The sequence below is a fragment of the Mobula birostris genome, unplaced genomic scaffold, assembly GCF_030028105.1.
Source record: "Mobula birostris isolate sMobBir1 unplaced genomic scaffold, sMobBir1.hap1 scaffold_1124, whole genome shotgun sequence".
NCBI classification, from domain to species: domain Eukaryota; kingdom Metazoa; phylum Chordata; class Chondrichthyes; order Myliobatiformes; family Myliobatidae; genus Mobula; species Mobula birostris.
The window spans coordinates 74330-100683 of NW_027274165.1; the positions used below are offsets into that span (position 1 = coordinate 74330).

The window sequence follows — 26354 nt, forward strand, 5'->3', positions numbered from 1 at the left end:
TCTGTAGCTGTAATAGTATCCCTGACCAGTAATACCACCCCTCCTCCTCCTTTACCCCCTCTCTATCCCTTTTAAAGCACTGAAATCCAGGAATATTGAGAATCCGTTCCTGCCCGGTGCCAGCCAAGTCTCTGTAATGGCCACTATATCATAATTCCATGTACGTGTCCAAGCTCTCAGTTCATCACCTTTGTTCCTGATGCATCTTGCATTGAGGTACACACACTTCAGCCCTTCTGCCTTACTACCTTTACACCGTTTATTCTGCTTCTCTTTCCTCAAGGCCTCCCTGTGTTAGATCTGGCTTTATTCCATGCACTTCTTTCACTGCTCTATCACTCCGGATCCCATCCCCTTCGCAAATTAGTTTAAACCCTCCCGAACCATGCTAATAAACCTACCTGCAAGGATATTGCTCCCCCTCAAGTTCAGGTGCAACCCATCCAATCTGTACAGGTCCCACCTTCCCCAGAAGAGATCCCAATGATCCAAAAATCTAAACCCTGCTCCATGCACCAACTCCTCAGCCACGCATTCAACTGCCATCTCCTCCAATTCTTACCATCACTGTCACGTAGCACTGGCAGCAATCCTGAGAACACCATCCTTGAGGTCCTGTTCTTCAGCCTTCTGCCTAGTTCCCAAAACTCACACTTCAGGACCTCATCCCTCTTCCTACCTATGTCGTTGGTACCAACATGTATCACAACTTCTGGCTGCTTTCCCTCTCGTACCAGGATGTCGTGCACCCGGTCAGAGACATCCCGGACCCTGGTACCCAGGAGGCAACAAATCATGCGGGTGTCCTTCTCACGTCCACAAAATCTCCTGTCTGCTCCCCTGACTATAGAGTCTCCAATGACAACAGCTCTCCTCTTCTCCGTCCCACCCTTCTGCACCACCGGGTCAGACTCAGTGCTGGAGGCCCTGCCACTGTGGCTCACCCCTGGTCAGTCATCCCTGCCAACAATATCCAGGACAGTAAACTTACTGCTCTTCCCAATAAAGCCAAGCTCTGAGAGGTTAGCAATTGAAACAAAATCAGAAGTCTAAAACAAAAACAGATTACAAAGAGTGAACATTTTGGTATAGTATTTCCAAATTTCTATCCTAGTGAACGCTCAGCTACATAATTAATAATGAAACTCTACTTCTGACCACAGCACTTAAAAACAATAAACCATATCAACAGCAGCAGCACTGCTTTACATTTCAGTCAATGCTCAAGCATCAACCTGTTGGTATGATACCCCGATTCCCATTCCTGTCCTGCTACGTCTGTCCACGGCCTCTTCTTGTGCCCAGGTAAGGCCACCCTCAGGATGCAGGAATAACACCTAATAATCCATCTGGGTAGCCTCCAGCGTGATGCCATGAATATAGATTTTCTCCTTTCAGTAAAAAAATTTGCCACCATCCCCTCTTGCCCTATTCCCCATTCTTACCTCTTTTCACCGACCTATCACTCCCCCCTCCCGTGTCCCCTCCTCCTTCCCTTTCCCCTGTGGTCCACTCTCCTCTCCTATTAGATTCCTTCCTCTCCAGCCGTTTACCTTCCCCTCCCACTTGGCTTCACCTAATCACCTTCTAGTTAGCTTCTTCAGCTCCCGCCATCTTATGATTCTGGCGTCTTCCTACTTCCTTCTCAGTCCTGAAGAAGGGTCTAGGCCTGAAACATCGACTGTTTATTCACTTCCATAGATGCTGCCTGACCTGCTGAGTTCCTCCAGCATTTTGTATGTAATGCTCAAGTTGTACCTTACTGAATGAAAAGAGAGATGTGGATTTAAGTGGTTCTTTTCAGCTGAGGAAGCACTTTTTTGCACCTGCCTGTAGGACACATGACAGCCAATCAGGACACACCGTACTCAATCAGCAAAATGTAAAATTGTTGGTCCATTCACTCCTTTCTGGAGGTATCAGTTGAGGGATGAATTTTGACCAGGATACCTAGATTAACTTCACTGTACACTGGTGAGACCCGACGTAGATTAAGGACTGCTTTGTCGAGCTCCTCCACTCCATCCACGTTAGAAAGTATGTCCCAGTGGCCAACCATTTTAATTCCAATCCCCTTTCCCATGTCACGTATTGGTCCATGACCTCCTCTACTGTAATGATGAAACTGTTCTCAGGTTGGAAGAGTAACACCTCATATTCTGTTTGGGTGGCCTCCAACCTGGTGGCATGAACATTGATTTCTCCAACTTCTAGTAATTTCTCCCCTCCCCTTTCTCTCCATTTCCATTCCCTATTCCGGCTCCCCCTTACTCCTTTTCTTCTCACCTGCCCATCACCTCTCTCTGGTGCCTCTCCTCCTCCCCTTTCTCCTATGGTTCACTCCCCTCTTCAATAAGATCCCTTCTCCTTCAGTTCTTTACCTTTTCCATCCATCACCTCCTAGCTTCTCACTTCATCCTCCCTCCCCAATCCTCTTACCTTCCACTCACCTAGATTCACCTGTCACCTTCCAGCTTGTACTCCATCACCTCCCCCACCTTCTTATTCTGGCTTCTTCCCACTTCCTCCAGTCTCAGCCCAAAACAGCGAATTTATTCCTCTCCATGTACGCTGCCTGACTTGCTGAGTTCCTCCAGCATTTTGTGTGTGTTGCTATAAACTTTACAGCAATGGATGATCTTCGGAATTTGGTTGCCAAGTGAATGGACAGGGAGTTGTTTGAAAGTTCCTCTGTTTGATAAACTGGGGAGACTCAGAAGTAACACATTACCTTTCTGTTTCCTTTACTGATTCCTCTGTTGCTTCAGTATACTCAGTATAAGCAAAGTTATTGTCCATGCATACTTTACCCACAAAAGCTCGCTGGCCAAATTTATCTGTATCAAAAAATAGAAAGAAAAGAAGCACTAATTTCTCAAAGTTTGCTGATGGTGGAAATGTCTTTTTTGTTACTCTAGCATAGTGGAATCGTTCCTGATGAAGGCATCAGAGAGGACTCACCTATTCTTCTTCAAGATAGCTCTTAGGAGCTTTGTGTCTAACTCAAAGAACAGAAACAGCCTTAGTTGAACAATCATCTGAAAAGCTGCCCACCCAGTAATGCGGAAGTCCTTTGGTGCAGTGTCAGCTTCATGAACAATGGCTGCCAATAGACGTGGCTAATTTAGCAGCTCCCTGCTGTCCTGAAGGCAAGGATATTGAAGGTTCAGTTCTCCAAAAATGAGAGCACTCAGCAGAGCTGAGATACCATAATGTGGTACTGAAGGATTTTTGCACAGTTGGAAATACTGCTTTTACTGATGATACATAAACTGAGGCTCTTTTTGCTCTATGAAGTGGGCATAGATGTTCAATGGCAGGGTTCTCCCTCTATCCTCGTAAATACACAGTATATCCCTCAGGAACATCATGAAATAATATAATTTGTGGAAGCTTTCTCGGGGTAAATTAGCTGCCATTTTGACTACTTTTCAAAACTACCTCATTGATTGAAGCTGGCCATTTGGCCAATCTACCTTTGATGCTCGACTCAAGCTGCTCCCGTGCCTCCTCCTCAAAACCACCATCGTAGCCTTTTTCAGCGGCCCTTACGTGCATCTATGCTATTCAGTGCAACCACTTCCTATGGTCTCAGATTCCACAGCCTAGCTGGGTCACTTCCTTAGCTCCTCCCTCTTCCAGAATTCTTTCTGTCAACCAGCTTCCCAATGCTCTCAGGCTTACTGCTCTAATTACTCACTCCACTGCTCTGCTCACCACTCACCCTTCCAGCTCTTGTTCTCTGTTCTGACCCCCTTTTCCTGATCCTTTCTCCATCTCTCCAAACTCCACCGCACCAACCAATAATGCCCTGGCATGGCCGTTTGTCAGTGTTGTCAGGCAAGTTTTAAACTGGAATGGCAAACGAATATGAGCCTAAGCAATGTAACTAGGGAGAGAGTAAAATGAGGACAGGAATGAAAGAAAACAAGGGCCGCAGTACAAAAAAAAGAGTAATATGATTAAAACTAGCAAGAAGGCAATGCTAAGGAGCTTTAAAAACATAAAAAAAACTACAGTGCATCAGTATCAGTGCATAAAACATTTGTCATAAGGTAGATGAACTAACTGCACAAAGTGAAGGGAAATTATCTGATATTCATTAGGAGGACATGAATGTAATGGGTTAAAGCTGGATGCTTGATATTTACCTTTCAGGGAGGATACACAGGAAGGGGAAGATAGTGGGGCAGTGCTATTAATAAGAGGCAAAATAAATATGGATATGAAAGAATACCTAGGAGATGCTGTGTCACTTTGCACAGAGGTTAAAAAAAAAGACACTGGCAGGAATTGTGTACTGACCCTAAATGGTGTAGGAAAGGATGTAAGTCAATGGTGATACATGAAAAAGAGCTATTATGGGAGACTTCGACCTTCATGTAAATTGGGTTAATCAAGGTGAAATAGAGAGCTACAGAAACTAATTCAGTGTCTGCATTTGGGATAGTTTCTGAGAACAATATGCTATGGGCCAACCAGGAAAAAGGTTAAGATCCTCTCATGAGTAATGAGATAGGGTTTATAAATGACACAAGAGTAAAAGATTCCCTGGAAGTTAGTCATAAGATATTCAACTTTCAAATTCTGGTTGCGGTCAAGAGCATAGGCTTGGAAACAACTATGTTTAACCTAAACAAATGGAATTACAATGGAAAGGGAGTGTTGGTTAAAGAGGGCTCAGGGAAGACTATGGGCACATGATGACAGGGACTTGAAAGAAATAATTCAAAATCCTCAGTAAATCTCTCTCATTGGAGGAAGCGTAAGCTAACCATGTCTAACTGCAGAGGTTAAGAACAGTATTAAGTTGAAAGAGAAGTAGTTAAGTAGTCCTTAACCCTATGTCAGTCTACACTGGTGAAATGGTAGCAAAGAGAATCAGCAGCATTAAATTCCTGGGCACTTACATATCAGATGATCTATCTGGGGCCCAGCACGCAGATACAAATTACAAGGATGGTGTGCCATCATGATGGCTTAGATTCTCACCCAACATTCCAACAAATTGTTTATAGATGTACTGTAGAAAGTTTATAACTGTGAGTTGTATCCTGGTCTGGTATAGTAAATGGCACATCCTTCCCAGCATCAAAAATATCTGCCCAAAGCATTGCCTCAAGATGGCAACATCTATCATTAAACATCCTCACTATCTAGACCAGACCAATAGGCAGGAGGTACAGAAACTTGATGTCCCACAACACCAGTTTCAAGAACAGCTACAGTACTTCCCTTCAACCATTCAGTACTTGAACCAACCTGTGCAAACTCTTATCACAACTTCAGTACAACAATACTGTGATCACTTTGACTACTTTGCACTACAAAAGTCTTTAATTTCTGTTGTAATTGTGCTTTTCTTGCAAAAACTGTACATGCTTATGTATATTCAGTTTATGTTTTTCTTGTGAATGTTGTAAATGTGAAGCTTTGTGCCTGGGATTTTGCTGAAAGCAATTTTTTCATTGCAAGTGTGCATATACATTCAGTGACACTTCATCAGGTACCTCCTGCACCTAATAAAGTGGCCACTGAGTGTATGGCCGTGGTTTTCTGCTGCTCTAGCCCATCCGCTTCACGGTTCAATGGCTTGTTCATTCAAAGATACTCTTCTGCACACCACTGTTGTAATGCATGGTTATTTGAGTTACTGTCACCTTCCTATCAGCTTGATTCATTCTGGCCATTCTTAAGTAAAGTCAAGTCAAGTGAAGTTTACTGTCATTTAATGACATACATGTATATAACATTAATAACCATATAATGTATATAGAAACAAGACAAAGTCTCTTTGAACCAGGGCGTAAAGCACATAACACATGATAACTTATGAAGGTAAGGATAAAATCTACTGATGAATTACACATAAATAACAAACTAAAATGCATTAATATTAAATATTGTAGGGTACAGAACAGATTAACTGGTGACACTTTGAATACAATGCGGCCAGGAGTTCAGAAGCCTAATGGCCTGGGGAACTGTTTTTCATCTTGACTGTTCTTATTTTTGTGCATCATAGTCTGCTGCCCAACGGCAGAAAGTCAAAGTGGATGACCTCTCTCACTAACAAGACATTTTCACCAAAAAACTGCCACCCTCTGTTTTTTTTCGTGTTTTCCACACCATTCTCTGTAAACTCTAGACACTGTTGTGTGTGAACACCCCAGGAGGTCAGCAGTTTTTGAGATAATTAAACATCTCTGTGGAGTCTGCGGAACAAACTCAATGGGCCAAACAGCCTAATTCTGCTCCTATATCTTATGATCTTAAGGCTTCTGTCTGGCACCAACAATCATTCCACGGTCAAAGTCACTTAGATGACGTTCCCCCGCCCCCACCCCTATTCTGATATTTGGTCTGAACAACAACTGAAGCTCTCGGCTGTCTCTGCCTGCTTTTATGAATCGAATTGCTGCCACATGATTGGCTAATCAGATATTTGCATAAACAAGCAGGTATACAGGTGCACATAATAAAGTGGGCACTGAGTCTATATACTTGTGCATTTGACAATAAACTTGAATCTGACTTTGAAATCCTTTAAAGCTATTCAGGTGCAGACATTCACTAGATTGTGTAGTTGCTATCTATGAAATGAATAGATTTGGGATAAACCTCTTACCAATGATGTCACAAAGCTTTAAAGATGAATCAGTATGGATGGTTGCAAAGTAGCATGCAGTAGTTGTGCCATTTCTCAGTGTTCTTTTCTGTTGAATAATGAAGTTGTTATTAGTGGGAAGTTTGTTCTTACTCTTCTGCCCTTTCCAAGCTCTCTCTTGTCTGAGTAACAGAAAATCACTGACGGGCAAAGAATGTTACCTGCAAATTCTTTCTTCATCCATTGGACTAAATACAGCAAAACGTAGTGCTGGATTCACTGTGATGTGTCAATATAAATGCACTGAGCAAACCAGATGGAGCTGAATTTATAGTCATTTGTTTTTATACAGATTTTCGTGGGAAGGTTACAGTGCAGGAAGAAGACATTCAGCCCATCAAGTCTGTATCAACTTTATGGAAGAGAAGTTCAGTTGCTCTCACTGTCCCATCCTCTCTTCATGAGCCTGTTTAATTTTCCTACGACCAATTTTGAAACACAGCATTGAATCTACTCACTAACACCTCCAGGAGCACTTTCCAGAGAGTAAAAACATTTTTCACTGTCAACCTTGGTGCTTCTACCAGTAAACTTTACCCCCTTCTGTTCTAGTTGTTGACCCCACTGCCATTTGGAATTGTCCACAAGTATGAAGCCCCTCATTTCTGGAACAGGCCATTTGGCCCTATCAGTCTGTATGGGGGTTTATCTTTCACACATATCCCTCTTTGTCTCACCACCTTCAGTAAACCCTTCCAGCTCTTTCTTCTTTGTGCGTTTATGCAGTTTCCCCTTAAATATATCCCTGTTATTTTCCTCAAATGTTCCAGTCCATTATAAACACTCAACACATCAAGAAATATCTCAAGAATTCATTATTGGATTTGTTCATGATTTAATATTAACAATGATCTCCCATAAATGGAGACATTGCTCCATTAACCTAATTACACCTTTCACTTTTCTGATGAAAGGAGCCCCAGCCCATTCAGTCTGATAGTTCTAACACTCAATTTCGCTATCACCTTGTGATCATTTTTGTTGCTCCTGCTATTCATTTATACTTGTTCTGTAACATGCAGCACAGTTTTCCAAGTGTGGTCAAAAACAAGTTTCAACACAAGTGAAACAGCCTCTCTGTGTTTTTAATTCCTTTCCTCTAAAAGTGAACCTCAGGTGCTGGCTTCTTCTTAGCTTTCTAATTATATTAATTACCTGTATCATTTCTTCTAGTGCTTTGTGAAATATGACCACTTTATTCTAAGGATTACATACTGCATATGTTGATTTGAAAACCAACCTCAGCAGATTGGCTAAAGTGATGGAGGTGGAAGCCTGCAGCTTTTTCCCACCATGCCTGGAGACTCTTGAAGCTTGGATGGACAGTACACAAAATCCTATGAAAATTTCTGGACACTTTAGAAGGTTTCAACTCTAAAAGGGATTAGCAGAGATAGACATCATGGTCAACCTGGATAAAATTGACTGGGACCTGTCCCATGAAGAATTACTCTTATGATATATTGATTCTAGAGGGCATGCAGTGTAATTTTTCCAGAATAATAAGAGCTGGTCTCCAAGAGTTAAATTGCATAGGCTAGAACTGTGCACCTTGAAATAATTAATCAATTTGATTTAAACTTCAGGATTTCAGAGGAACAGACAATGTCACTATCTTTTGTATTTCCAGTTCTGAAAAGTCTAGAAACATTTTTGTTTGGATACATTTCTGGTCATAGTATGTTAAAAATTTGCAAAAAGTCTGTGATGCCATGTCGATTATTCCTTTAAATTTGAGGCTTTTATTTAAAAATTGTCAATGGACATGGGGTGAACATAGGTGTGTGGAGTTAGGTTTGCATCTCATTGAGTGGGATAACAAGCCCAAAGCACTGAATGGCTGCCCGATTCCCATAAGTGTCTACTTTCACCAAGTGATGCAAGACAATACTTGAAATATGGTTTACGTACCACTACTTTGGTGTAAATATCCTCTGCAAACTTCAGGTCTTTGAATTTGGTTTCAGTGGGGAAGGTGTACTTGATTAGCCATTGAAGGAGTGACAGATCCAGGCAACATCCCATATTGGGATATTGGGGGGCATGGATGTGGGTGTCAACCAGTCCCGGAATAAAGAATTCCTGCCTGAATGAAGAGAGAGCAGATAGTTAATGACATAGCTTACTTATTGGCATAAACCTTTTTTCATTGCAGTTGACCAGGAGGACAAAGGGAGAAGACATGGGTTGGTTAATGACCAACAGGAATGTTTTGGTTAAGCCCATAATTGGTTGGCAAATAACAACAAAGCAATGACCTATGAGTTATCTTAAAAAAAAAATAAGATTACAATGCTCGGAACTCTTGGATTGCTGCAGCCAAAATATTGGTAAAATTTTGTGAAATGTTATGATTACATAGAATTAGAGCACAGAAAAAGGCCATTTTGCCTTACTAGTCCTGTTAGTGTTTATCTTCCGTGTGAGCTTTTCCCCCACTCATTTCCATTTCGCTGGTCACCATAACCTTCTATTTCTTTATCCACCTCTGAAATGCATCTCTTCTGTTTGGTACAGCCAAACTCTGTGGGGATGAGTTTCACACTCTTCCCATGAGTTCAATAAATGTGTTGCCCTGAATTCTATATCTATCTCTGATACTGATGGCCAACAGTTCTGTGCTAGGAGAGGTGCCCTGGTTTAACCTACATTCAGGGTCACGATGAGCTGCGGAACCCAGAGGGAGCCAATGAAAACAATGATGCAGGACAGGATGATACCACCCATCCAGCACATGGGAACCCTAGGCTTTCATTTCCCCATTGACACTGCCACTTGTGCCAGCAACTAGTAAACAACAACTTGCCTTTGCAAAGCATCTTCAGGTGAGTGGAGAAAGATTCTTTCCACTCACAGGGCAACAAATTACCGGGGGGGGGGGGGGGGTGTTGGTGTTGGAGGCAGGTAAAACAGCAACAATTAAAAGACATTTGCAAGATTACATGGATCGGAAAGGTTTAGAGAGATATGGGAAGCTTTAGTGAAAAACAGAAAACAGAATGCACAGTGATTATATGGGCATACAATCAACAATGATTCAGACAACAACAAAATGATGGAGAAGTGGAGCCACAAACATGGTAATATTCAGGGTCTCATGTTGCAGGTGTACAATTACACCACTGGATTCTATAATTGGAAGGTCTCGTGCATTTTTCTAGATTTTCACTCTCTTTCCCCTGACATTGTGAACCACTTGGCCAGTGCGTGAGGACTTCATAACCTACAGTGTGCTCTAACCTTGGCTGAAGCACTCGGACCGTATCCCTCTTGAAATGCCACTTCGCTGACAGTTCTTCTTCTTTATCTGCAGTATCGATGAATATGATCTGCAACAGAAACAGGAAAAAATCTGATTCTGTTCTGCTGGTTCTGAAGACACTTAGTTTCCCTTCAAAAGAACATAGGTTTTCCAACCATCGAAAAGATCTGCACCTGGAGAGAAATAAAACTGTCAGTGGGTCAGGCAGCATCTGCGGAAAGGGAAACAGATTTACCATTTAAGGTTGAGGTCTGTCATTAGAAATGGGAATAGTTAGAGATTAGAATAAGATGTCAAATGCTGGAATATGGAAAATAAAACAATCTGCTGGAGAAACTGTGTGAGTCATGCAGCACCTGGGGAGAGAAATGGACAGCTGAAGTTTTGGCTCAAGATCTAGACTGAAAAAAGGGGACTTGACCTGAAACACAGCTGGCCATTTCCCTCCACAGACTCAGCAAGTTCCTCCAGATGTTATTTACTGCTGGGAGTGTTTGAAGGTAAAAGGTGCAGAGAAAGCAGGTGTTGGAGTAGGGATCGAAAGTAAAATGAGAATTAAAGGGAAAGTCTGTGTGTGAATGGAAGGCAGGAAGATGAGAAGGTGAAAGAGGGTGACAGTATGAGATGAACAGGGATGGTAACAGGGAATAAAACTGTAAATGTAGAATAATTATCTGAAGTTATCAAAGCAGCATACAATGAATGCTGGAAATCTGAAATGAAAATGCCAGAGAAGTTGATTATCTGAAATGGTTACAGTCAGTATTCCATGGAAGGTTGCAATGCGCTGACTGAGAAGATAAGGTGCTACTTCTTGAGCTTTGTTGGATTTCAACATCGAGAGATCAGAGCAGGAATGAGAAGTGATTCATCTCAAGTTATATATGCATGTGAGCAGTGACTGGGGAGTTCAGGAAGATCCGTCCTAACAACTTTAGGTGCCCTGTACGGGCAGCAGTTACGAGAAGCTGTTTTTATCATCATGTTGGTCTGGGAGTGTAGGAATAGGAAATGTCTTTAACAAAAAGAAGGAAGGAAAATTCACATCTCCAACACTTTTAAAGCAGCCCAAAAGACTCTGTAACCACACAGGTATTATTAGAACGTCATAGCAAGTTTCCATCAATAGTAGTGTGACAACACCTTGGCTAGCAAGTAAAGTTTGAAACAAACTTCCCTACCCTTCCTCGCACCTGCTTGGGAGGTCAGATCCGGTTTTATCTCAATGACACTACTGAAATTTGTCACCATTTGAAGCAGATTTATCTTTTATTCCCAGGCAGTCTAATCCCTCATTTATTGCTCAGCTTCAAATGCTTTTGCTAAAGTGGCCATGAAGCAGCGTTTTAAGTAATTGCCATCCCCACAGTATGCATGTTTCAGGATTTATGTCCAGGAAAGGTAGGCCAGTAAAGTATCCACAAGTCTGGATATTGGGTAACTTGAAGGGAAGCACAGATGGCATACCTCCTACTCGTCTCTCTCGAGGTGGGAGACACTGTTCCCTCCAAATTGCATTGGTGTGCGGCTACACAGTAACTGAAATGCTCCCGCACACATAACCTTTGTTGTTACGCACCTGGCAATTTCTTTGATATAATATTAATATAATTTTGAAATTATGCTAATATGACTTTGAAATCTGTGTTATAAGTCCAGAAGATAAAGGAGCAGGATTTGGCCATTTGGCCCATCAAGTCTGCTCTGCCATTTCATCATGGCTGGTCCAATTTTCCTCTCAGCCCCAATCTCCTTCCTTCTCCCTGTATCCCTTCTTGCTCTGACCAATCAAGAATCTATCAACCTCTGCCTTAAATCTACATAAAGACATGATCTCCACAGCTGCCTGAGGAAAAGAATTCCACATACAGTATTCACCACTCTCTGGCTAAAGAAATTCCTCCTCATCAGCATTCTAAAAGGATGCTCCTCTATTGTGATGCTGTGTCCTCGGGTCTTAGACTCTCCCACAATAGAAAACATCCTCTGCACATCCACTCTATTAAGGCCTTTCACTATTCAATAGGTTTCAATGAGGTCAACCTCATTCTTCTGAGTTCTAGTTGAATACAGGCTCAGAGAGATCAGACGCTCTTGATATGACAAATCATTCAATCCTGGAATCACTTAAGTGAATGTCCTTTGAACCCTCTGCAGTTTCAGCACATTCCTTCTAAAATAAGGGTCCAAAACTGCTCATAGTATTCCAAGTGAGGTCTCACCAGTGTTTTATAAAGTCTCAACATTATATCCTTGCTTTCATATTGGGATACATGGGTGTTACTCTGGTTGGTAATTAGTGGTGAGTGGTGTGCCACAGCTGAGCCCGCAACTGTTCATGATATACATTAGGAAGAGGTACAGTCGACGTTTCAGGCCGAGACCCTTCGTCAGGACTAACTGAAGGAAGTTAGTCCTGACGAAGGGTCTCGGCCTGAAACGTCGACTGCACCTCTTCCTAGAGATGCTGCCTGGCCTGCTGCGTTCACCAGCAACTTTTATGTGTGTTGCTTGAATTTCCAGCATCTGCAGAATTCCTGTTGTTTGCATGATATACATTAATATTCTGGAAGAGGGGGCCAAGTATAGTGTATCTAAGTTTGCTGATGACACTAAATTGAGTGGAAAAGCAAATTGTGCAGAGGATACATAGAGTCTACAGGGAGATAGAGATAGGTTAAGAGAGTGGGCAAGGGTCTGGTAGATGGAGTATAATGTCGGTAAATGTGACGTCATCCACTTTGGAAGGAAATTGGAAGATCAGATTATTATTTAAATGCTAAAAAATTGCAGCATGCTGCTGTGCAGAGGGACTTGGGAGCGCTTGTGCATGAATCACAAAAGGTTGGTTTGCAGGTGCAGCAGGCTATCAAGGCGGCAAATGGAATATTGACCTTCATTGCTAGAAGGATTGAATTTAAGAGCAGGGAGGTTATGCTGCAACTGTATAGGGTACTGTTGAGGCTGCACTTGGAGTACTGCATGCAGTTCTGGTCTCCTTACTTGAGGAAGGGTATATATATATATATATATATATAGTACTGGCTTTGGAGGTGGTACAGAGGAGGTTAGACTATGAGGAGAAATTGAGTCGCTCGGGGCTGTACTCATTGGAATTCAGAAGAATGAGAGGAGGTCTTATGGAAACATAAAATTATGAAAGAAATAGATAAGATAGAGGCAGGAAAGTTGCTTTCACTGGTAGTTGAAACTAGAAGTAGGGGACATAGTCTCAAGATTCAGGGGAGTAGATTTAGGATGGAGAGGAGGAGGAACTGCTTTTCCCAAAGAGCGATGAATCTGTGGAATTCTCTGCCCAATGAAGTAGTGGAGGCTACCTCAGTAAATAGATTTGAGACAAAGTTGGATAGATGTTTGCATAGTAGGGGTATTAAGGGTTATGGGGAAAAGGTAGGTGGGGGGATGACTCAGATCAGTCATGATTTTATTGAATGGCAGAGCAGGCTCCATGGGCCAGATGGCCTGCTTCTGCTCCTGCTTCTTATGTTCTTGTGTCTATCCTGCTTGTTATTTCTTCAAAGTATTCCAACAGATTTGTCAGGCAAGATTTTCTCTTGAGGAAACCATGCTGACTACGGCCTACTTTGTCACGTGTCTCCATGTACCCTGAGACTGCATCCTTAATAATTAACTTCAACATCTTCCCAACCATCGAGGTCAGACTAACTGGTCTATTGTTTTCTTTCTTCTGCCTTTCTCCCTTCTTGAAGAGTGAAGTGACATTTGCAACTTTCCAGTCTTCAAGACACATTCCAGAATCTAGTGATTCTTGAAAAATCATTATTAATGCCTCCATGATCCCTTCCACCACCTCGTTCAGAACCCTGGCATATATACCATCTGGTCCAGGTGACTTATCTACCTTCAGAGCTTTCAGTTTCCTAAGAACCTTCTCTCTACTTATGGTAACTTCACACACTTCATGACTTCTGACACCTGGGAACTTCTACCATACTACTTCTGGTTTCCACAGTGAAGACTGATGCAAAATACTTACACATTTGTCATTTCCTTGTCCCCCATTACTACTACTCCAGCATAGTTTCCCAGCAGTCGATATGCACTCTTGTCTCTCTTTTACACCTTATGGATCTGAAGAAACATTTGGCATCCTCTGTAATGTTACTGGCCATCTTACTTTCACATTCCATCTTTAACTTCTTGACTTTTTTTAGTTGCCTTCTATTGGTTTTTAAAAGCTTCCCAATCCTCTACCTTCCCACTAATATTTGGTCTACTGTATGCCCTTTCTTTGACTTTTATGTTGGCTTTGACTTCTCATGGTTATGTCATCTTTCCTTTAGAACAGCGGTTCCCAACCACTGGGCTGCAGACCGGTACCGGGCCGCAAAGCAGGTGCTACCGGGCCGTGAGGGAACAATATGAGTCAGCTGCACCTTTCCTCATTCCCTGTCACGCACTGTTGAACTTGAACATAGGGTTGCCAACTATCCCGTATTAGCCAGGACATCCTGTATATTGGGCTAAATTGGTTTGTCCCAATGCGGGACCGCCCTTGTCCCATATTTCCCCTGCTAAAGTAGAGCGTTCCTATGAAACCGTTCATGCTGAAATGGCGTAAAGCGAAGAAGCAATTACCATTAATATATATGGGAAAAATTTTTGAACGTTCCCAGACTCAAAAAATAACCTACCAAATCACACCAAATAACACATAAAACCTAAAATAACACTAACATATAGTAAAAGCAGGAATGATATGATAAATACACAGCCTATATAACATACAAGTAATGTATGTACGGTATAGTTGGGAAGATTAAGGCAAAACCGATTTGTGTAAAAAAAAATCGGCATGTACGCGCATGCGCACATCACATATGCGCACGTCACGCATGCGCACACAGGTGCCCGTGCAAGGCTTCATGGTCATGGTAGTCTTTCCTGGGGTAAACACAAGTGTCCCGGGATTTGACTGCTTCTTTTGTTCCTTATTTGGGAGTGAGAAACTTGGCAACCCAACTGTAAAAGACACGTTGAGGTGAGTTTAACCCTACTTAAACACCGCCCCCCCCCCAGGTTGGCCGGTCCGCAAGAATATTGTCAATATTAAATCGGTCCGCCATGCAAAAAAGGTTGGGGACCGCTGCTTTAGAATACATCTTTATCTTTGGGATGTATATACCCTGTGCCATCCGAATTGCTTCCAGAAACTCCAGCCATTGGTGCTCTGCTGTCATCCCTGCCAGTGTTCTTTTCCAATCAATTCTGGCCAACTCCTCTCTCATGACTCTGCAATTCCCTTTACTCTACTGTAATACTGATACATCTGACGTTAGCTTCTCCTTCTCAAACTTGTGAGCGAATTCAATCATGTTATATTATATAATTGGTTCCTTAGAATTATTATAGCCTGGGGTGGTAATGGGAACAAGCTCCCACTGCCTATGAAATGCTCCCAATGGCGTGCACCTAAAATATCCTCTGACAACCAAATCCAGCTCCTGGCCTTCACGTGTGGCTTAGCTACTAAGCCTGGTGGAACTGTTTCTACTGACAGGAGAAGGGGAAAAGGTGAGTTACCTGCACCTTAAAACCAGTCGCTTTGGGCAGATGGTTGGCAGCTCATCTAGGAGAAGGAAAACTCTGATTTCAAACCTCGGCTATACTCACTCACAGGCAAGGCTTTGGGACTAAACCCCGAGGGAAAAAATGGAGCTAGAGTCCCTAAGGCAGTCCTATGTTGAGTTCAATGCAACTGGTAACTCCTGCAGTGCTGCTGGTACCAAACTGTATCGTGGTCTGCTGTTCCTTTGGGTTCATCAGATGTGTGGAGAGGAGAAAGCTTGATACATGAGTAGCAGCTTGCTATCCATATGGTACTGCCCAGGCTTGTGTATCTAGACAGCTAGGATGCAATATCCATGGTCAACTCTGACTAATGGAGGCCTCAGACACAGAGTATTATATAATTATATAATATAATTGTGTAGTACCCTGTAATTAATTGCATTAATGAATATAATCCATAAAATTTCTAAATAATAAACATGCCACAACCTTTACCTTGAAACATTTTACAGCTTCAACATATTTACCTTGTCTGTGTTTCAAGTTACAACACTGTTAGAAATTGTAACAATAAACACAGAATGGAAGTTGGTAGCTCATTGTTAATGAACCTCCAGCCCTCTGAATGCCAACGCAATCTAAATATTCATAGTATGCATATTACAAAAAAAAATTTAGAGTGCCTCACAAAAATTTCCTGTTCAGAACAATGGTTGGTCTGCGCAGCTGTAAAAAAATTAGAACATTGCGGGCAGAGATCCTGGAAACTAATAATCTTGAAAAGTAAAGTTGAATTTTGTGCACAAGTCTCTGGAGTGAAACTTGAAACCTTTTCTGGATCATATCTGCACACCTGAAGCAAATGCCAGAGCTGCATAATGATATTTAGATATTACTGCATGCCAGGTTAACGAATGAGAACTTTGGGGGGGGGGGATAACTTCATGTCCAATAATCACAAGGTATACAAATGAAATTTGGAAATATAGCAGACTTTGTTTTTACCTGGACATTTCATTTAGATAACTTGGCTGTGGCTCATTTCCAAAAGTCTTGCCTCTGAATCAGTAACCGTGGGTTCACGTCCTACTCCCTCGTTATCCTTATCACGGGATTTGTGCTTAGGCGATTATGTGCGGGTATCCTCCCACCCGTTCATTTACAGCTCTGATGTTTTCCGCACTCACCCTCTCTGTCCCCACACCTCTCTCCAGCCCTTTCCTCTGATCTTCCACTCTCGCACCTTTCCTTTCTCCTCTTCCCTTCATTCCCCACTCTCCTTCCAACTCTTGTGTTGTGATCCCACCGCACACTTTCACCCCTTCCCATTCCCTTTCCCAAATTCTTCTTCCTTAACATTTCCTAACCGCCGACCAGAGTTAGAATACCTCTACACAATATTTATAAAGTCCCTTTTTATGGAAAATAGCCCTTGGCCACGATTTTCCAACGACTGTGACACAGGTGTTCGGTTATTGCCGAGGTGCAGAGCGAGAGACACCAGAGTGGATGAACAGTTCACTGGCTTTTAATAAGAACTGTGCAGAATTAAAGGAAGATCGATAACGCTAGAACGACGGGGGCGTTAACTAAAACTCTCAAACTGAAAGCTAACGCCAGCACTGCGGCTAAGAAGCAGTAATCTGACACTAATTCCGCTCCATTACAGCGCCGGTATAAACGGTAGCCTTCTTTCACGGAACAAGATAAACAGGAAGAGTAGGCGTTACTGTGCTTTTGGTCAAGTATCTATAAGACTGGGACGAGAGTTACCGTAAATAAGGTCACAGTGAATTGCCTGGACGTGCATTCTTGCGAAGCGATTGCCGAGCCTTTTCCGCAGCCCGCCTGCGGGAGAGCGCAGAGTCCATGGTTGTAATGTTCGTTTTCTAGAAGGTGGTAATGCACCCGATTCCCAGTTCTAAACGAGGACTAGTCGAATTTACCTCTACAGGCTACATTGACACCAAATGAAATTGTAATAAAAAGAATTGCATTGAAAAGTATAATTGATTGATAATGCACGCATTCTTCTCCGAAAACGTGATTCCCCATCCATACGCACACGACTGGTTTCTGCCGATCTTTGGGCGCAGGGAATTCGTTACACTAATATATTGTCAAGTATTTCATTTACACTGAAAATCGAACTAAACCATTGATCCCTCTTGACCCAGCGATTTAAAAAACCAACCACAGTGGAAATATGAATCGGTGTCCGTACCTTTCCCAACTCGTTGACTCCCACAATATAAGCGTCCAAACTCTCCACTGGAGACGTATCTGTGGAGTGGATGAAGGTCCCTCTGAAAACCTGGAGGCAGTCGCCGCGATCCTTAGGAGTTTGGGTGGCCATAGCTTTAACTGGAGGGGTGAGCTTTGTTGTCAGTACCGGGCAGCGAATTGATCCCACAGTTTCAAGAGGAGCAAATGATCAGCCACCCTCACCAGCTCCGAATCGAAGCAGTCTTTGCCCTGCTTTGCATTTATGAATGTAGGTCGAACGCGTTATTGTCTTTGCTAAAACTCTGACGGCGTAGTGACATCAGCGCGGGACTTCGGAGAGACAGGTTGTGAGTTCGAATCCAGCCGACTCTCATCCGTGCTTGGGTTGTGTTCAGCTAACAATTCGACCTCGATGGGCTCCGCCAGGTTTCAGATGCCCAATCATATCAAAAAAATCGGTGCAAAAAGCTTGTTATGACTCCACCAGGATGCCACACAAGTTCAGCAAGTTAACATTTGCACTTCTCCTGCTACAACTATTAAGTGACAGGGAAGGAAGAACAAAGAGTGAAGACCGTGATAATGCAGGTTGTAAGTAGAAGCCATAGGGACAATACATCACATTTAATTTAAATTCTCTTAATTGTGTAGTTTTCAATTGCAATGGAGGACCAGCAGCATAGAGTGGCAGGCAAGAGCTTCTAGATGGTCTAGATTTCCCAGATGGTAGGTAATCAGCAGAACCAGGAGGTGGCAAGTAGTGGAGCTAGGGCTAAGGGGACGCAGGGAAGAAAGAGGAGTCTTCTGCTGAGGGGAAATTTTGAAAACAAAGGAGGAAACATGGAAAACAATAACCATAGTGGTCAGGGAAGATCAAAACACAGTCTTAGAATGGGAAAAAACAAAAATGAAAAGATTTTTTGATTGCATGCAACAATTTAAATTTTAATAAAGTACATGAATATGGAACAAAATTAAATAACTGGATAGGATCTAATAGGCAAGCTGTTTTAGTAAATCAGGGAATTAGGGATGCAGATAACAATGCAATAATCACAGGGCAGCGGTTTAATCTGATGTTGCGGTGTTCGTCAAGCTTTGCAATTAGCTTATAGACGTATCTTTTTTTAATTTCAAAATATACTTTATTCAAAAATAAAATTATATACAATAAACCATTCAATAATTTTCCATCCTTTACCTACACTTCCTTTATAGTCAGTACATGTCCATACTTATGGCCACCCACGTGGCACTCCAGTTGTTTGCCTTACCACATCATTGTTGAGGGGTATACTCCCCACCACCCGACCCCTCCCACTCCCATGGGTGAAGAAACCTATACCGTGGTCTTTCCCCACCGGGCCCTTGCGGTTGCTGTACCAAGTTTCAGTGCGTCCCTCAGCACATACTCCTGCAGCCGAGAGTGTGCCAGTCGGCAGCATTCTCCCACGGACATCTCCATGTGCTGGTAGATCATCAAGTTTCGGGCCGACCAAAGAGCGTCTTCACCTTGACTGGAGATATCCTCAGTGCGCAGTTGTTAGTGTTTCTCTCTGGAAGAGCGCTCGTTTATATAACACCACCCCCGCCACCAGCTCGCCCGCTTTCGTCTTGATTCCCATCCCTTCAGTTCACCTTTGAATTCTATTGGGTCGGGGGTTTTTTTGGTCTTAGGGGTTCGTAGATAGCGTCTATTTAGATACGTTTGCTTACGGAATTATTAGAGAACCCAGCCTCTGAAAATTCTCATGCTTGCTTTGTGTTTGCCTGCGCCAGAACCTCTGCGGTGCCCCGTTTAAAATGGTCCTCGTGTACCCGTAAACGTCCTGTCTGGCCGACGTAGTCCTTGTTGCATTCTCCACGGGTGATCCTGTACACCACATTGCTTTTGTCGGTTGTCTTTCCTTTCTGGTATCTTGATTCTTGAGATGAGCTGCCTTAGAGATGCTGTTGGTTTGATCTACTTATAGACGGGGAAAACCAGATTAGCGGCATTTATGTGGAGGACAAAATACATAGAAAGCATAAGGGATGGTGTTCACAATCAATCTCTTGACGGAACCCAGATAGTTTTGTGATTGGGAGTTGTGCAATGAGAAAAGAGCCAATTAATAAGCTTAGATTATATCACAAGCCCTGCTGGTCTGTGCACCTGTATTTGTTAATTATTTTCTTATCTAGAGTCTTTAAGCCCTTGTGCTTTCTGTTTATTTTGACTGGCATGGACTGTGATTATTTAAAGGGGACTGCTGATTTCCACTTGTCGCGGGGTCCTGTGATTCGTCACATAGTGTCAGTCAGTCAAGCCATTGACGGTCTGTTGAAATTCCTTGCCTACCACCCCATGAGCTTCTGCATCCAACACATCATCCTCCACAACATCTGCCATCTCCAAAGGGATCCTACCACCAAACATATATTTACCTCCTCACCTCTCTCCATTTTCTGCAGGGATTCACTCGTCCATTTGTCCCTCCCCACTAATATCCCTCCCGGCACTTATCCTTGCAAGGAGCCAAAGTGGTACACCTGCCCATTCACCTCCTCCCTCATCTCCTTTCAGGACCCCAAGCAGTCCTTCCAGGTGAGACAACGCTTCACCTGTGAACCTATTTGGGTCATCTATTGTGTCCAGTGCTCCTGACGTGGCCTTGTCTACATCGGTGAGACCTGTCGTAAATTGGGGGACCGCTTTTTGGAGCACCTCTGCGCTATCTGCCAAAAGTGGAACTTCCCAATGGCCAAACATCTTATTTCCAATTCCCATTCTCTTTCTGACATGTTGGTCCACGGCCTTCTCTTGTGCCAAGTTGAGGCCACCCTCTGGGGGAAGGAGCAGCACCTGGGTAGCCTCCAACCTGATGGCATGAATATCAATTCCTCCTTCCAGTTAAAAAAACCTCCCTCCTCCTCATCCCCTCTTCTTCTATTCCCCACTCTGGCCTCTTACCTCTTCTCACCTGCCTATCACCTTTTCCTGGGTACCTCCTCCTTTCCTTTCTCCTATGGCCCACTCTCATCTCCTGTTGGATTGCTTCCTCTCCAGCCCTTCATCTTTCCTCTCCAACTGGCTTCACCTATCACTTTCTATCTATCCTCCTTCCCCCCCCCCCCGCCGCCTTTTTTATTCTGGCATTTTCCCATTTCCTGAAGGGTCTCGGCCTGAAACGTTGATGTTTGTTCATTTCCATAGATGCTGCCTGACCTGCTGAGTTCCTCCAGCATTTTGCGCATGTTGCTTCCTATGAATAAACTTTTGTTTCTGTCTTTACATGGGAGCTTATCATTCCTCCACACCTGGGTTAGTCGTCTGTCAGCGCACACCATGACAGTAGTATCCCACCATAAGTGGACTCAGTGGAGGTTCAACAGAGGCTTGGACATCAGTCGGCTGGAGGTGAGGGTGCCTTCTATTCTCAGTGCTTGTCCTGAGTTTACATTCCAAGTTCCCCAAGGCTACCTTCTGAGTTTCTTGAGTCCATGTTCTGAGTCAAGGCTCTGAGCTTCTCTAGTCTATGTTCAAAGTTGTCATGGTTTCCTGGATCTGCCATGAGCCTCCAAGTTTCTGCGGACTATTCAATTTCCAAGTTATTTTCATAGTCCGTGAGTTATATGCTATGTTCCTGAGTTTGCCAGCCCTGTCTTGAGTTCCTGAAAACCATCTTTTCATTTCGATCAGAAGTCTATCTATAACTGGATAGAAACAGTGCTTGCAAAAGTCATCTGAGGATGTGACAGGTCTGCGTTCAGTTTGGCCTCAACAGCAAAATCACGTAGGCGGCGGGGTGGCTGGGCCTGTCTCCTTTCATGTGGTCTGCTCTGTATACCGGCCTTGATGCACAGGTCCCTAGCTCTTGTCTGAATTTCACTCCATGATTCCTCACCCCGTTTTGCTGAGAGTGCATCGATAACAGACTGAGCCAAGTCCACAGCAGATGAAAGCTCCAAACTGGGAGATTGTAGCTGGTCTGACATGAACTTGGTGACTTGGAATAAATCCTCAAACAGAGTGAGAAGTAAAGCAAACTGCTTGTCAATCAGTCTATTTACAGCTCTGGCCTCCATTTTCCTCCGTGCATTTGGTTGACCCATAATATCCTGTATTGTAGCTAGAATGACAGGGGTGATTTCCTTATAGCCCACAAAGCTGTATACTGCCATGCCCAGCGTGTATCTGACAGTTTCTTCAACTCCACGGGCTGTGCAGTTGGTTCCAGTTCTCTCTGTTTCTTCGTGAAAAGATCGTGGGCAACAGAGTTTGAAAAGAAGTTGTAAAGCAGCTGCACAATTTCAAAAAACTCACCCGCTTGTGGTACATTGTTCACAACATCCACTAAGACAAGGTTAAGTCTGTGAGCATGGCAGTGTATATATAATGCCTGCGGGATCTCTTTCCTGAACTTCTCTTGGACCCTGTTATTGCACCCAGACATCACTGCTGCCCCATCATAACACTGACCTATACACGCATTCTTATCAATAACACACTGGGCGAGTGTCTGTTCAATGCTTTTAAGAAGCAGCTCTGTGTCCAACCCTTCCGCTGGAGTGAAGTGCAAGAATTCTTCAAGCACTGTTTCGTTATTCAAATACCGCACCACCACTGATATTTGCTCCTTTTTACTCAAGTCTTTACTTTCATCAACCATGATGGCAAAATGTCCAGCCTGCTTGATTTCTGCACTTATTTGATGTCTGACCATATCTGCCATAATACCCATAACTTCATTTTGGATATCATGATGGGTGTTTTTTCCATTTGTCCTCTTTTTTTTTTTAGGTACAGTCTTATCAAACTTCCCAATTACACTGAGCAACTCAACAAAGTTTCCCCTATTGCCAGATCCATCATCCTCCCAGTGTTCTCGCTGGGCAATGCCTTGGCACGCATAATATTGTAGAGACTCAGCTACTGCTCTCATACACTCACGATTTTCTTGAACAATCTTTGCATGTACTTTATCAAGCATATTTCCGGATCTTGAACCGTCTTGTCTTCTCAATCTGAATTCAGCCCCACTGTCGTCCTCATCCCCACTTCTTTCTGCATGTCACTTTCAATTAAGACAGGCTCAGGCTGAGACACCACTGATTCCTTTGGATGAGGTCGTTTCCTGACTAAAAATCGATCCATTTTTCACGCCGGCCAAAATAACGCACGTGCCAGGCCCACGCTAGCTGTAAAAGCACAATGTGCGTGTGTGGCATCCGTTAGTCTCACGAGACCATGGATCTGTGCCTGGATGTATACTATCAATCTCTCGCGTGAGTGAGAGTGAGTGACATCACCACCTTAAATGATCTTAGTTCAGCTTAACTGATCTGAGGACGGCAAGAGCAGGACATTGACAACGAACGAATAAGCAGAAGTGTAGAGTGGATGTGACCTTAGACTAGCACAGAGACAGAGCTTGTAACTTTATTGCTGCATGGGTGCTATGGTAATTAGGGGCGCTGTTTCACTAGATCAACTGGAGAAACAAGCTGTATTCAGAACTATACAGAGAAAGCAAAGCAGCTGCAATTTGTATGTCAATTTTCAGTTAATTTCTTGGTGGTGCTATGGTGGTGCTATTGTAATTTCTGCTGGTGCTACAGCACCAGCTAGTGCCACCTCAGTGCTGCCCTTGGCTTGTAAACATTTTCCAGGAACAGGACCTTCCCTAAACTGGGAGAAAGTCTACAATTTCCTGCACTTTCTGAAAGCAGCTATTTTAACATTGGATTGTCAAACATTGTCTTTATACAGTGAAGTGTTTTAAAAGTGTTTTCCCCACAGGCCTTCTGTCAAACAGTGCTTTTGGCTGACCTCACTGTTCGTATTCTTGCCCACAGGGGGGACTGGATTCGAGTGGGTCTCTGCTACCCAAAAGAATCTACCTTCCAGGTCATGGCTGACATCTACCAAAGGCAAAACTCAACAGCCCACAGTGTGGAGGATTTCCAAGAGGTTGCTTCTCTCGTACAACTGCAGAATAAACCGGAGGAGAGAAAATACTACTTTGACAATAGTACTGGGTATGTTACTCTTTCCTTTTGAGTATCCCCTGTAAAGTAACATTGACAATTGATCAGTTTTTCTCACTTGCTTTTCTTTGACTGCCTAACTCTATTTTCTTCAGCTTTACTGCCTGTGAGATGAAGACACTGTGCATCCTTGTTCACCATCGAAGTGACAAAGGTCAAGGTGCTGAGATACCCCTAGAGTTAAAATTGTATTACAGTCTATTTGATTGGGCTCCCATGAAGTACCTCAGCACGTTATGTGGCTGCAGTTCAAAACAGCAAAGTGGATCACAAAGACAACTGTAGACATGCAAGTTAGTTTTCCCTTGTGCCTTATCTTAACTTGTGTGCTTAATGTGCTGTGGTTTGCAATCTGAATGGTTGAACTGTATGGTAACGGCTGACGTCACCTGTGTCACAGCGATGGAACTACACCTGACCTGTGTCGTTGAATGAGGGCGGGGGAAGTCTGCTGCTTGTCGGACATTGGCCCGTCTTGATTCATCAAACAGGCTTGGCTGTGCTGGTCCTTGCAAAGGTTAAAAAGGTGACTGGTATTTGCCATCCTGTTCTAGATGGGAACTTGAAGAGGTTAGGGAGAAGGGATGAGATTGGCGGGTGTACTCCACCTTGCCTACTTTGAGGTCATCCTGTATTTCTCCTTGATCTATTTGGAAGCTATTGTCACCCACTCGCAGTAAGACACCTACAGTATATTAACTATTACAGGTTGACGCTTCTAATGTGGGTTGTTACAGAAGTGACTTGCATCGTAAACAGTGATTCTCCCTATCACTTGTTGGTCTGGATCCGCAAGTGAGTAGGTGCCTGATTTGTTATATTTGATGTCAACACTCCAACCTGTGATGTTTGGAGAGGTGATGTCATTCTGACTTGCTTTCTGATTGCCTGAGCCGGTCCTGAGGCTCTCCAGGTCTTTTGGTCCACTTGGCTCATGCATTTGAAGGTTATATTCATGCAGGCTTGAAGTGATGGGAGTCAGCAGGGATCTGTGGAGAGATGGGGCTGGTGGTGGGTAGGAATACACAAGCACAGCATCCAGCTGTAAGGAAAAACTGCGCACAGCCACGAGGCAGGATACTGGGGAGAGACCCATGCAAGCCTGCTGACTGTGGTGCCTACTTAAGGTCAGGAATTTGGAAGGGTCCCTGCTGATTTTTGGACCAGGTGTGGAAAGGGTCTGGAACTAGTGGTGTAGGCATGTTCACCTCTCTATGTTGTGGTGCACTGACATTCTAGGCTACAGCAAGAACAATTGCATTGCAGCTACAGACCCAAGTTTTGGGAACATCTGTTATCCTGCAGCTTAAATTAAACCCAGAACTTTACCCCATCCTCAGGAGGTTCTGAAGCTCCTGACAGCTGAAGGATCACCTATAAGACTTGCTCCTTGCAGGAATGTACTCAAATAAGTGTCTGGCCATCTGTTGTTGGAAAGATTTCACTCTCTTCATGCCAACCTAATCAAAGGCTGATCTGAGGGGATGGAGCATTGTGTTTGGCTGTAGAGATTAGGAATTGTTGACTTTGTTGTGGTTTTCTCTGCTTGGGGGGGAGGGCAGGCCTGAGCTTCAATTTTGAAGAGCATTAGGTAGACCTCTTTATGGCTGACACAGATACTGGGAAGAAAAATTTGGCTTCAGAGGTTCTCAAGTGTGTATTCGGGGAATGAATGATTCTTTGTCTTGGGTACTAGCTGCTTCTGTGTGGACCTGGACTATATTCCCTTAAGGTGAGAAGATTGAGGGCTAAATTAATTGTGATGTTTTAGATGATTAAATTGAGAGGATGGGGGAAAGAACAACAGTTTCATTTGGAGGGCAAGCCTAGAATAAGGGGTATAACTGTTAGGCATAAAACATGGAGGAACCATCACAAACTCATAGTCATAGTCATACTTTATTGATCCCGGGGGAAATTTGTTTTCGTTACAGTTGCACCATAAATAATAAATAGTAATAAAACCATAAATTTTAATAGTAATATGTAAATTATGCCAGGAAATAGATCCAGGACCAGCCTATTGGCTCAGGGTGTCTGACTTTACAAAGGAGGAGCTGTAAAGTTTGATGGCCACAGGCAGGAATGACTTCCTATGACGCTCTGTGTTGCATCTCGTGGAATGAGTCTCTGGCTGAATGTACTCCTGTGCCCAACCATGACATTATGTAGTGGATGGGAGACATTGTCCAAGATGGCATGCAACTTGGACAGCACCTTCTTTTCAGACACCACTGTCAGAGAGTCCAGTTCCATCCCCACAACATCACTGGCCTTATGAATGAGTTTGTTGATTCTGTTGGTGTCTGCTACTCTCAGCCTGCTGCCCCAGCACACAACAGCAAACATGATAGCACTGGCCACCACAGACTCGTAGAACATCCTCAGCATCCTCCCACAACCCCTGATGATCCTATGATTTCACATGAGAGAATCCTTCAGGAAGGTGAGCCCATGGAAAACATCCAGCCCAGACAGGGCTAAGACCTGGGCTGATCAGCTGGCTGGAGTGTTTAACCTCCCGCTTAGGCTCGCTTCAAGTAGGCTTCAATCATATCATTGCTTAAGAAGAACGCAGTAACCTGCCTCTATGACTACCATCCAGTAGCACTAGCA

General features: G+C 43.4%; 1 protein-coding gene across 1 annotated transcript in view; it reads right to left on the reverse strand.

The window, feature by feature from the left end:
• Window positions 1–17962, reverse strand: part of LOC140192305 (guanine deaminase-like) — a 75510-nt gene extending 57548 nt beyond the window's left edge. The window contains exons 1-5 of the mRNA XM_072249968.1: window positions 17707–17962; window positions 9908–9996; window positions 8579–8753; window positions 6629–6716; window positions 2732–2837 (exon numbers count right to left, since the gene is read on the reverse strand). Coding sequence (XP_072106069.1) covers window positions 2732–2837; window positions 6629–6716; window positions 8579–8753; window positions 9908–9996; window positions 17707–17838 — 590 coding nt within the window. The 5' untranslated portion in view covers window positions 17839–17962. The remainder of the gene's footprint in view (window positions 1–2731; window positions 2838–6628; window positions 6717–8578; window positions 8754–9907; window positions 9997–17706) is intronic.
• Window positions 17963–26354: the final 8392 nt, after the last annotated feature.